Genomic DNA, 14,009 nt, shown 5'->3' on the forward strand with positions numbered 1-14,009 from the left:
GAAGTGTTCTGCTTTCAGTGATATGAATCAGAGTCCAGAGAGGCTTCAAGAGAAGTTATTAGCCGGTCCAGAGAGGCAAAGAAAAAGTAGGGTAGGAAACAACGAGATAAAAGAGCTGTGACCATCCACTCTGTTCCCAGCGGCCTATCTACTCCATCAACATGGCAGTGCCAAGGAAATACAGTTCATTATCATTGATCACACTCAGCTCCACTCTCACACAGACACTCTAAAGAAGTTACACACAAGACACCCCAAACAGCTGTCTGTAGCAGCTGCAGCTAATAAAAATCCCCAAAACAGCTTTCATATTCAATATTTACCAAGTTTTGATATACTATCTCTTGTGGGAACAGCCAGAACAGAAGATTATACAGTAGAGGGAACTGCCACATCCAGTTCTGCTGGCCTGATACCACACAATGTTATATTAACATGCAATTTGCCTCAGCTGTAATAATTAGTCTTAATTACAGCTATTTTGGTGTCTGAATATCATAGCTGGGGGTGAGGACCTTGTGTACATCTGTGAGGTAAAAGAGACAGAGAGACTGTATTTTGATAGACATCCACAAGCTCATAAAAATTCAACAAGAAATCCAAACGTTCCATAAAGCAAATGAGTAAGCAGAGGAAGCAGGAGGGGGAAAAAACAGCTTAAATCCTTTGTAATGTGTGGGAGATGACGTGATGCCTGCCAAGGGATAATGTCGTGCCTTTAGAGATAGCGTTCCTCAGGAGAAGGCGCTCTTCTTCTCTGCAGAAACTTTCTTGGAAGCACTTTGGCTGAACCCCGTCTTCTCCTGTGAAGCCTGCACTACAAAGTTGGTATTTCTGTAGCTATGTCATCAAAAGAGTGGAGGAAAAGTGGGCAGTGTGATGCAAGATATTACACTTACATAGACACTGGCTTGTGTCTTGCTTCTGGGTAGTCTGGCTGTAGCTTTTAAGGGTGAAGATGAGGTAAATCTTGCAGATCTTAGCCTCGTCTGTGAATCACTTTACTATAAAAGCACTTTGTTCTACAGGAGAACAAATGAAGCCATTCACTTTGACAACATGGACGGATTTTTCTTCTCCTGGCTTGTGATTAAACGAAACCCATTCCAACTCTTTCCATCATCTTGGAGGCTGTAATCTTGGCCCAACACAAGACCTACTAACCTATAACCGGTGGTTCAGAGGGCACAGCTGTGTTTGTGGGTGTTTCTGAGCATGAAATAGTGTCCGTGTCTCATGAGGTTGCATTGAAGCGCAGTCAAAGCCCGGCACTTCAGGGTCAATGTTCAGTTCGGACCTCATTACCCTTGTTCACTGTGATTATGTGCGTGTCTGCCTTTCCCTGAAAACCGCCATGACCAACGAAGAGGCCTCATCATCAATCACCCACTGTCCACCGCCCTGCATTAACACCATTCAGAGCAGTGTGCCTCCTCATGGCCGGTGGTTGACTTTCATAATATATCTGACCATATCCAACCAATCCAAGCCGAGGTCGACTTGAGGTCAAAACCTGAAACAACCAACCCGTTGAGCGCGCCTGCGTCTCAGGGTGCAAACAAATCATTAAACAGACAGGGCTTCCTGCCAATGCTCACCATTCTCCAGGGCTGATCGGGGTTCTGACAATGATCCAGCCCTACTGTCTGGAATAGTTAGTCTGCGGAGGGAAGAGGGAACTGAGGCGTTCTGATCAATACAGCCTCATTATCTGTTGCCTTCTGTCCCAGAGAGATGAGTCCCTCCGCTCAGCTTGCTGATGAGGAAAGCGCACCACAATTCAATTAGGGGATGGCCGAGATGCCAAAAGAGGTTTGATCAAAGCACTCTGCGAGGCTAATTAGCACACACGGCAGGTTCACAAGGGTTATTTTTACATCTGAAGAGCAGGGCAGGTTGATTTGTTAATGGTAGTTTTAGCCTGTAATGGACTGGGAATAAGCTGGCTCATTGTCAATGCATAGGCTCTAGAGAACCAAAAGCCCCTGGAGTTGCTTCACACATGTATATTCATGTGAACATGCACACATATACGGATACCTGATGACCTTTTGAAAAGGTCACGCAGAGTTTAATGCGACCCCTCTTTGCAGGTTAAACTCATCAGACGTGTGCAGGTGTGTACGGCTGTAGGAAGGAAGTGTCAGGTCCTCCAGAAATAGAGCCAAGGGGGGAAAATAAAGCTGTTTCCAGGAGTCTTCAGGGACTTTTTAGGCAGTCCGCTGACAGCTTTATAAACCTCTTAACAAATGGTCGACCTCTTACAACTCCCCTCTAATGAGGCAAAGAAGTACAAACTCTGGGAAGGGAAAACAGGTGTGTCTGAAAGGTGGGTTCTTAATTGCTACCGTTGGTGGGAGTTCTGAGGGAACATGACCCATTTAAACAAAGGAAGCAAGACTGACTTTAGTCCTGCAGACATCATCAGACCATTTATCAATCTGAGTTCCCTTACATATTTCCATATGTCTAATCTGACACAAACCCATACCAGGTCTTTATCTTGAAGATTAAGGGTGAGGCAAAACATCAATATCGCAATTTACTATCATCCACTCATTTTAAACAGTTATCAAATCACTGGTGCCAAATACTTTAATTGAAAAATATAGGGCACTAAATGGCTTTTCATGAAATTTGACTTGGTGTATCTTGTGTTTGTCTTTTTACTAAAGCAACACCCAAACTCAGACTACTGCTTTATTTTATTTTTATACTGCATTGAGTACTATTGTCATAAGTCATCATTCATGACATTGTATCATTCATAAGTCACCACTATTGAAAATAAAGTGGGAAAATTTGGGGTGAAAATAGAGTGGAAAAAGATAGTCTACAAGGATTGTACCATATAGTACTGTGTTGTACTTTACTGTATCTTGTAATATCTTATTGTATTGTACCATATCATATGGTATCTTCTGGTAGCATATTTTTTCATCCTGTATCTTATCATATCCTATCATATCAAGCTGTGTTGTTCTGTACCATATTGTCTGGTACAGTATCGTATTGAATAATACTCCATCTTGTCATATCTTATTTTATCATGTTATAGGGTATTGTATCATATAGTATTGTTTTATACCATGTCTTGTTGTATCTTGTCATAAAGTGTAAGTCTTGTCGTGTCTTGTCATATCTTATATCACACCATACCTTACCTTGTTATCATGTCATACAATAAATCATATCATATCAAATCAGACTGTACTGTATTGTACTGTTTCATATCATATGGTATTGTATCATACATTATTTTGTCAGATTTTGTCCCATCATATAGTATCATACCGTATCAAATGGTACCTTATCATATCCCATCATCCTATCATATAGTACCATATGTTCCATATGTTCATAACGTACTGTATCATACAATATTGTATCATATTGTATCTTGTAATGTATCATATCGAACCAAATTGTATCATAATGTATCTTGCTGTATCTGGTCATCATATATCATATCATATCGTACCATATCATACAATATCATATTGTCATAATTTACTTTGTTGTATCTTGTTGCATTGCATCCTACCACAGTGTACATGCCTTATTGTATCATACACATCTTGTTGTGTCTTGTCATATTATATCATATAATACTGTATTTTATCATCCCATATCATATGATGTGATAGTGTGTCATACCTTACCTTGTGGTATCTTGTCTCATCGTATTGTACCATACTGTATCATGCCATATTGCATCATGCATAAAGTATTGACTCATATTGATCATACCCTACCAACTTGTATCATCGGTATCATGTTGGATCTTATGGTATCATACCATATTATATCACGTTGTGTTGTGTCGTATCGTATCATATCATTCATGAATCATCCCTATTGAAGATAAATTGGGGACACAGCAGCTGGACGTCATTCAAAGCAATCAATTGTATTTATCTTTTTATTGATTGACACTTAAACTACTTAATTTTTTTTTAAATTCTATATCCTCTTATCATGTCACTCATAAGTCAGTACGTGTAAAGACAGAGAAGCACCATTGTAGATAAGGATAAAGTGGGAAAATTTAGGCTTAAAGTATCACATCACATCATCATTTTATAAAACAGTATATTCTATCATATCATACCATTCATAAGTCACCATCGTTGAAGACAAGGTGGGACATTTGTAGCTGGAAGTCATGCAAAGAGATCACTTGTATTAACAGTCAACTTGTACATTTAAACTGCTTCATCTAATTTTTCTATATGTATTTAATTGTAATGCATCATATGTTATATATGGTATTGTATCGTATAATACATGACTTATCCCCACTGAAGGTAAAGTGGAGAAATTTGCTGCTGCGAGTCAAAGTAAGCAGTTGTCTTCATTGTTTTATCTGAATAAGAAATGTTCAAGCCACTCAAGAGATTAGCAGGTTCTTCTGCTTCAATGCATAAACTTCTGATTATAACCAGCCGAAAGACCTGTAGCTCTGAGAGACCTCTGAAGGCGTCTAATATGGCATAATTACATAAAAAAATGTGTGCATTTCTTCCATAGAAAGTTATGACTATAAAACACTCTCTATCTTCTTTGTTTTTTTTGTCTGTTTTCCAGATGCCCTCATGCATGATACAATCTATCACGATTTTCCCATTTCACTCTTTATCTGAGGAAGAGTTTACTGCTCCCTTAGCTGTTAAAAGTGACATTTACTCGAGGGCTTTCAGTGAGAGCAAGCTCGGTTTTAATGCAGCCATAAATAACCAAGTCACACCCTGTCAAGTAAACTCTACTCAGGGATAGTGGCAAAGGCAAGCCTGTCTGCATCATCTGAGACTGAGCGGATACCATCTGTAAAATGTCAAGTTTACTGATCAGAGGCTAAAAAATCCGCTGTGATTTGTGGATCAAAACGCCCTGAAATGGATGAAAATCCTCATGAACTTATTTATAGAATCTTTAGATCATGTGTGATGCATGTATGAGCAGAGGTTTTAGATGTTTTACATCTCAAAGTATCAGCCACTGTTGATAAGAATCTAAAAGACAAGGGACAAGCTTTGAACTTAAGCACTACATTAATGCTGATGGTAGTTTATGTTCTCTATTTAAGTACAATATTTAAGCACTTATTTGTTAATGCACTTTCATCATGCATCACACAGCATATTTACCCAGTTTACCACTGTTTATCAGTGAGCCACCAGCCTACTGGAGGCTGTTAGTCCTTGAAGAGCTGACTTCCTAACACCAGCAGAACCATATGTTTCCTGTGGCAGTGTGAATTTCCTCACCAATCAAGAACAGAAATCAACACAAACTCTTAAAATAGCCACAAAGTAGGAATTATATGTTTCAAGGGTCAAGGGACTTGCAGTGCAACATGTCTGGATAAAAGCATGACAACATGTGAGCTTCTTGTTGTAAGTTACAGAACTTTCTCAATGTACACATATTTCTCTCCTATTCACAGTGTCACCCACTGGTTGTCACCCTGTTACACATAATTGCTAATTCCCTGCTAAATTGACAATTGCAAAGTTGCTTTGTCATTATACAAAAAAGAAAACTTTAACATTTCTCACATTTAGAACTTGAAACCCGCCAAGTAAAAAAATGTGGGTCAACTCACCAGCTGTAAAGTGCAAATAAAGATGAGAGTGCATCGTCCGCTGCAGCAGCCCATTGTGTCAGCGGCGAAAACGTGACTCTGCGCCGGGAGAAATGTACTTCTTAACGGGCTGGAGGAGCTCTAGAACGTGCCGACCAGTCTCAGTCCTGATCCAAACACCGGCGTCCCATTCTCCTCTTCAGCTCCGGCGTCTGAACGATGAGCCAAACACACGCTGCAGGGTCGCTCTGACTGCTCTGGGTCCGTTTGTATGACTCTGCTCCAGCCGGCCGGTGGAAGCTCTCGAGGTGACTGGCTGGCTGGCTGGCTGGCTGGGTGGGTGGTTGTGAGCCGGTGTGTAAAAGGGAGGAGGGGGTGGGGAGGGCTGTTGGTGTTGGGGCAGTCATTAAGGGGCTGGGAGGAGGCTAACCGAGGGCGTGAACTGGTTTTCAGGAAAGTGTTTGTCGTTTAGCAGACCTTTTGAAGTGTTGGCGTGATATTTAATGTTAGCTGTAGCGCAACCAATTGTCACAATTAGGCTACCTGATTCATTAATATCAAATCAATTTTCATGCATTTGTAGCTTCAACAGCGACATGCAAAACCATAACACCGATATTTATTTCTTTATTTACATGTGGTCAGGCGTCAAAGGTTCCCGATGGTGTTTTAGGCCATTGTTAGCGTAACATTTTTGGATTTCTGGTTTCTCAAAGAGGGGCGCAGGGTTAAGTGAGCTGCCACTCATAATGCTGATGGAGAAAAGGCCCCATCTTGTGGTTGATGGAGGAAGCACATCCTGACAAGGTACACCGAGCACTTCACATCAAGGTACAGGTGTTGTGGTTTAAGTGTGACCATGTTAACTGGTGACCTTCAGCCGAATGCGTTTTTTGTTATCATCGTGAAAAAAGCCATTAAAAACTTTCAGTCTTCGTTAATGATTATTTATTCGGTTTTAATTGGAGACAGAAATAATTACTTTATGTAACATCACAACGAAGGCACTTCTCAGAGTTAAATGTGACACATTTTTAAGTTTTTCTTTAGCTTTGACAACCACAGAGCATCGTTAAAGGGAAACTGTGGTTAATATTTCATAAGGAATCCATATCTGCCCGTTCTTCATATTTGTAACCAAAACAAACTTATTTTAATCAAGGTGATACACTCCAATTGATGTTTTTGCTGCTTAGGACAAAAATAACTGAAACATGTAAGCAAGGTTATGTGCCTATACCTTTGTAGCCTGCACAACACAATTTCGCCCTTTTCATACCCTTGTAGCCTAGTACAGTGGTTCTAAAGTGCTGGGTTAGGACCCACAAGTGGGACGCGAAACAGTTTCCAGTGGGTGGCGAAGGTGTGCCAAGAAAAAAAATGTGGATACAAAGTACAATCAAACATTTTTCAGCTGTTTTTCCCACGATAATTTTGATTTATCATAGGGAAATGACCAAATTTCCCTGCTGTCATGCACACACGTCCTTCCATAATTGTGAACCTTGTGTTTTTTGCCCTATTTGTTCAATCAAGATTTATTTCTTTCATGAAATGAGTTATTGGAAATTTTTTAAACTTTTGGTCATGATTTGTCATTGGAAGGTGACAACAAATCCTGATGCCTTACCAGCTGGGAGCCACTGACCTAGTAGGCCCATTTTGCCCTCTTTACATGAGTCGTATGCCTACTCTCCTTTCTGACTCTCCACCTCCTCTCTAAATCCCTCTTGCCCTGCCTCCCTTTCTCCACGGGCCTTTTGTTTGGATCTGCATTTGCCTCCTGGGTAGCCGCTGCTCAGTATACGATTTATAATGGAAAAGATCTTAAAAGCAACTCTCTCCGTCACCCTCCTCCTCCTCTCTCCTCGTGCATGGAGGCTGGTCCCACCTCTCTCCTCCACCAGCTTGATGAATCTTTTACGCGTCTGCGGGCTGAGCGAGGGAACACTTCACATCTCATTTCATCACACACTCCTCCTCCTTTGCTCTGCTCCTTTAAAGTTCTTCTCTTCTCCCCTCTCACTCTCTCTCTCTCTCCTCTCCTCCATCCCACGCCGCCCAGCCCACCTGCATCCGTCCAGCCCAGCCCAGGCCCCAGGAGGAGCTCCTCCCCCACCGCCAAAAATAACCTCAGGGTATTTATGGAGTCGAGTAGGGAGGCACGAATAGAGCATTTCAACAACTAGTAAGTTTTTTTCATCGTGACAAACCATAAACATCGTGATGAATTTAAAGCAGCTTGAGCATCACAGATATTCCCGCCTACACCTGCTATGATGTAACTTTGTATATATTGATGGATTGTATACACCCCAATAATTTTATTCAGCAATTTTTTTTCTCAGACTGTTCAATGCAAAGTAAAAACTTTGATATGGCCTTGTTTTATTACACAAAGTAGGGGAGAGTGGGGTAAGATGAGCCAGTGAGTAAGCTGGCCCACCCCCTGTATCTACTGGTAGCTGGCAAATGTAATGGTATAGTTAATAGGCAGTATCACGGTGACAGAGGCATCTCAGTTTGGACATATGACGGTCTCAGACGAGTCTTCAGAGCAAAGTTACCATCGGCCCTTTGTGCTCCATTCACTTGATCTAACAGTGCGAAAAAGGTGGATGCAACAAGTGGCGAGGGATAACCGAGTGAGAGTTTTTGAGATTGTGAAAGCTCCAGCAACTTTTAAGTAATTAACTAGGGATGTCAATGCATATATCGATTCACAATGAGTCTTCATAAGGACATAATAGATAAAGAACAGCTCCAAAAAAAAGCACCTTTTTTAAACAGCAGATATCAGAGTGCAAAAGCTTCTTATTCTTATAGTGCCAAAGAATAATTTGTACCTAACCTGACATGCCAGATCAACTGTTTCAAATATCCATTGCATGGATATATTTCACATTCATCTGGGAAAGCTCCCTGAAAAAGCGTTTGAGGGGGCATGACTTTTTAAAAAATTCTCAGAAGGTGATTGGAGGAACGTTCTGTCTGTCACATTCATGACAGGCCACTCAGAGCAACAAGACGAAATGACGTTGTACACATGCACTTATCTTGAGCTGACAGGTTATCGCTGCCATAGACCATGAATGGCAGAGCTTCTCGGTGAATAAAACTGGTGCCAAGACTGATTGGAAAACGTGCAAGAATGTCTACTGTGTCGAGACAAGCTTTCGTTGTGGCTCTTTGCTCTTGTTTTGAAAAGAAATGTGGTTCCGTTCCGATTAAACTGCCACTTTCCCACTGCTACAGCGGAGCAAACAGCCACCACGGCAGCAGCCATAAAATACACAACCCACTTGTAAAGATTGCAAACCCATGCTGAAGCAGACCAGGAGAAGAGTGAAAACATCATGCAAAGCTTTCAGTGTTGCTCTCTGCATTTCTTTTAATAAAATAATGTTGTCTAGTTCTGACAAAATTGCTGCTGTGGCTAAGTCGAAGCTAATCACTCCCTTAGCAGCCAGTGTATACATCCACTTACACAACAGCCAATCCCTTCCCCCTATAACTCTACCAAACTCATCCTGAAGCAGGTCGGCAGAAGAGCAAAAATATCTTTCTCGTCATGAAAAGCTTTTAGTATTGTTTTTATTCTTTATTTAATGCAGAAACATGGTCAAGTTCTGGTAAAATTGATGCTATACTCGAGCTACATCCAAGCCAATCACAGCACTATAGGCAGCCATTGCAAACTGCTTTGAGTACACCTAAACCTGCCTGTTACTACGGCCTTGTTCTCCTCAGATGATGCTAATTGGTCCGAACAGTGTTCAGTTCGGCACAAATTGGATTGGATCTTTTTAGGATGGATTTGCCTGCTGTCAGAGATGGAGTCATGAAAACCAATCTGCTTTGCAAGATTAGTGCCAACAACAAAATTTAAAAAATAGTGAGAATGGTCACAACAAAAAACATTAATCAAGAGAGACATCCTATGACAGCAAGATCAATAACAAGCGGAATATACTATAATTTGAGCAAACTATTAGTATTGATCTCACACCAAAAATAGGTACACAGGTCACCTCACTATAAATGCAAACAAACATAATAATGATAGACAAAAACAGAGCACAGAATCAGTCACATCCCAAACTGTGAAGACAAAGGATTTTTAATTACATTAAAACACCTCCAATCTTCAGTTTTGACTTCCATTTCTATTATAGACTATATTTGCAAATAATCTGGCAAGTCACTCTTTCATTTTTGCTGTCTTAAGTTTGTCCACCTACCCTGAAGAGAACCTGATTCCGGTTACCTTTTACCGACCCATCCTCCTCTCTCTTAACTTTCTACATGTCAGGAATAACTAGAAAAGCACTCAGAGAGCACAGACCTCCACCATAAGCTCTATCTCCCAATAGTGAAGAATCCTTTATAAAATTCCTGAACCCATCCCCATGTGTCCCCCACAATGGCATTCACCAACTGCCTACTCCCTGCTGGGGTGAAAACGTGGCAAAGCAAAGCTTTGGCTTCCTTATGAGTGGGCCGTCATGGTGGAAGTATTGCCTACCAGTGCCATCAGATGCACTGACTGTCTCACCCATGATCTCACTGGATGACTGGAAGTCATGGAAGAGGGTGAAAATTCCTCTATTCCATCCAGCATTGTGAGTATTCACTGTCTTTCTCTCTGTTATGCTCGGAGTCATCTCCTTAACTGGGCGTGCCTCTTTCAAACTCTGTAAACTCCAAAACTTTGAATAGAAATACACCCAAAATGCTGCTAGGTTATGAAGTTACTCATGTCTGCCATCTCCTGGTGTAAAGTGGTAACAGCGCAGCCCTCCGCCATTAGCCCTATCTCCCAATAGTACAGACTCCTTTAAAAAATTCCTTGATCCAGACGGTGATCCAGATCAGTCCCCAAATCTAATCAGTTCTTCCTTATGCCATTTCTGACACTTCCTGAAAATTTCATCAAAATGCGTCCGTGATTTTTTTGAGTTATGTTGCTAACGAACGAACAAACCCAACCGATCACATAACTTCCTTGGCGAAGGTAATGACTGTTATATCTACGGAAGCCCATTTTCACCACTTAAAAAAGAAATATGTGGAAGTGAGGCAATTAAAAATAAATAAATAAATATAATAAATTAAAATTTTATCTCATAATTTTATCTCAATATCCAGTTCTTATCTCATATTTATGATTTTTTACCTCATAATTTCAATTTTTTAACCCAGAATTTTGACTTTTTATCTCATAATTTTGTCTTTTTGTCTCATAATTATGACTTAGGATTTTTTTTTCAAAACTAGGCTTATGTTCACATTTTTTTTTTCATTTGGCGAAAATGGGCTTCCATATATATCAAAGTAAGTTTATCCATGTCTTAAAAATATACTATATTACACCATGTAAATTACTTGCAATTACTTACTGAATTGCTACAGATTAGGCTGAATATATGCATTATTTTCCTAAATGGTAGCCATGGGGCAAAGAAAACCTTTTAAATGCCAGATAAAGTCATAACAGCCACAGAACTTACGTGCCTACAATGATGACAAAGACTGTGTAATGGGTAAAAACATTAGCAGTTGTAAGTGCACATCAGCATTTTACATCCAAATCAAGGTTGCATGTTTGCTATCTTTTTAAATATCTTAGCTGTTATGCCCAAAAGAAAGCAGGCTTCCAAAAGCTGGTTACACATCCTGAGATGGTAAGAACTGACCCACTGTCGGGGGCTAACACTCAAACCTTTGGTTTAATGTAGGAACTATTTTTGTGTGTGCAGTCAGTGGCATTAACGAATTTGCTCATAACATCTGTCATGTTTTACAGTTACAACTCAAGTAAGTGCAAGGGTCTACTAGTAGAATCCATCTGTGTCCTGCCCTTCTTCCATGCATGAAGCTCGCTCATTCACAACTGCATATCTTATGAGTACATGCTTTCTGAATGTGTGCCATAAAAACGTGCTTGTGTGTGTGCTGGTTGGTGGAGGGGAGTGGGTGAGACAGAAAGAGGAGAGCCAAGGCTAAAACAGGGTCACTGTTATAGTTCTATAGAAGACTTCATAGAGGTTCTCCTCATGTTCTCATTTTAACCAACACCTTCTTATCGACTCACTCTGTGTGTGTGTGTGTGGGGATTTGTGTGTGTGTCCAGAACATTTCTTTCATGACAAGTGTGTCTCAGCCCTCAGGGCGGCTGTTCTCCACCAGGATGCTAATGTGAAGTGACAGGACAGCCAGTGGTTCGCTGCTCAGAGGGGACCTGCTTTGTGGAGGAGACCCAAGAGTCTGGCTCATAGTGGACAACAATGGCAAAAAGACCTCAAAAGGACAAGGCCTTTTCTCTCTTAGAAAGCATCTTAGGCTGTCGCTTCTTGTTCCCGCTCCTTCTTTTTTCCCTCTCTGTTTCTCTTGTCACACACTTTGGTGCTCAAACATACAGAGCCAAACATAATATATGCTTTCTTAGACTAAAAACAAGTTAAATTATTAAATTTCCCAGAATATCGAAGTAGAAAATAGAAGTTTTCTTTTTCTGCTGCCTCAAAAAATCCCATTATTCAGGCGGAAAGACCCCCTGTCACCTGGGGAGCCACTGTGAATAACAGGACAACCTAAGAATATTTTGCATTTTTAAAAGCAGCATATTATGTGTCAAATAGAAACACATCATAACCAGCCTAAACTTAAATCAGCAAAATGAGAAGCTGTCTTCATCTGTAAAGGACATTTATCAACACAAACTGCCCTACATAGCTGCAAATTACAGCCACCACTGCCTGTCTGACAAGCATATGAATGCTTTCTTTATTTAGTCCCTTGCTCATAAAAATTTAACATTATGCATGTGCCCATGGAGCCACGGTCTCATTGCGTTTTCTCTTCACTATTTCTCCATGAAGAAAGTTCCAGACTCAATGAAGAATAAATACAGAGGCTATTATGAGGAGCATGTCAATAATTTATTGCAGGATTATGCTTTGGTGAAGAAGTAATGGTCCCCGAATCATTTTTTGATGTTATTTTAACGATGACCGTTTGGAGGCACTCGTCTGTGAGGTCGGATTTAATTGAATTGCCCCACTGAAGCTTCAAGTCAGACACAAACTTGGCACATACAGGAAATGAGTTATATATCCTTCAGAATAAAGGCATATCACGTGTTGTTCGTTTCTAATAAAATGTTGCCCAATAGTAAAATGCATCTCGTGAGAAGTGGCAAAAAACATATAGCTGCTTTGAAACACTACGAGTAAAAACTCCTGAGGAAACAGTCACCCACACCATGCTAATGAATGTTCATCTGGCCTAGAAAAGCAGACTTTATCCTTGCTTGATAAATTCAGACTTTATGTGAGGGAATATTTTGCAGTTTTTAAATCTAAACATTTGTGTGAACATATTGTGGATAAAATAATTTTCTTTTCATCAAATTTGATGCCTAAGTGTACGTTTAATGCGTTTTGGTCAGTAAAATGTTACGTTTGTGACTTGTATTGAGTAAATAAAGGCCCATCTATTAGGATACTGCAACTCACAATATTATAATGATTATAAAGACTGGAATATACATATAGCTTATATTTTCTTCTAACCGTTCTGGCTCTTTTAAACAGCCCATATTGTCGCAAAAAGGCTAAAGGACTCACTTATGCTAAAACTAGCTAGACCATTACATTAGCAGACACATGTTCACACAAGCGAGTGCTTTTTTTGTTTTTGTTTTTGTTTTGTTTTAGAAAATGTTGAATATTCACTCAGTTTCACAGGTATTTTGGTTCTGGATTTGGTCTATTTGGATAGTGGTATAACTCATGAGGGGCAGTTTTAAAGTTTTTCTTTAGTTATTATATCTTTTTTTTTTCTTTTTTTTAAAGAGTGACGTTAGCATCGTTAGCTCGTGTGAACAAGCTAATATAAATAGCACCAACACAGTTTACTATTTTTTAATTGGACTGGCTGATATTGACTTACATCTAAGTATTGTAAGATATTTAAACATTTGACATGACCTTTTAAAATGCTACTTCTCATATGTCCAACGTCACATTCACTTGATTTATTTTTTTTTACATTTTGAAATACCAAGTTTAAGGGAAAAAACAATAGCTGTTAATGATTTATTTTTAACAAGAAAAGTTTTCTAAGTTACGAATATAGTGACAATTTGAAACACATTGTCGTTGGTAAAAGCTCATGCAAATATTTATTTAGTGGTTTCAGTTCATTTAGATGTTATTGCTCTTTTTCTAATTATCTCCACCTGGTGCTTTATGACAACTTATTTTGTCTGTCTTATTTTGAAAGCCTTCACCGGAAACTATGCTGACATTGTGTGTCCCTTCACAGTGGTTTCAGTCACATGGTGCTGCTTACTGAGAGCTGATGGAGCCAGATGAGAAAAGCAAGAGGCGAGCCCCTCCGGTTGCGCGTCAGCATCCCCTCA

General features: G+C 39.9%; 1 protein-coding gene across 2 annotated transcripts in view; it reads right to left on the reverse strand.

The window, feature by feature from the left end:
• The window catches only part of nkain4 (sodium/potassium transporting ATPase interacting 4), an 86,402-nt gene extending 80,475 nt beyond the window's left edge, over window positions 1-5,927 (reverse strand). For both annotated transcript variants that reach the window (XM_041799798.1, XM_041799797.1), the window contains exon 1: window positions 5,606-5,927. In XM_041799798.1, the coding sequence (XP_041655732.1) occupies window positions 5,606-5,659 (54 nt within the window). In that variant the 5' untranslated portion in view covers window positions 5,660-5,927. The remainder of the gene's footprint in view (window positions 1-5,605) is intronic.
• Window positions 5,928-14,009: the final 8,082 nt, after the last annotated feature.

This window comes from Cheilinus undulatus, linkage group 11, assembly GCF_018320785.1.
Source record: "Cheilinus undulatus linkage group 11, ASM1832078v1, whole genome shotgun sequence".
NCBI lineage: Eukaryota > Metazoa > Chordata > Actinopteri > Labriformes > Labridae > Cheilinus > Cheilinus undulatus.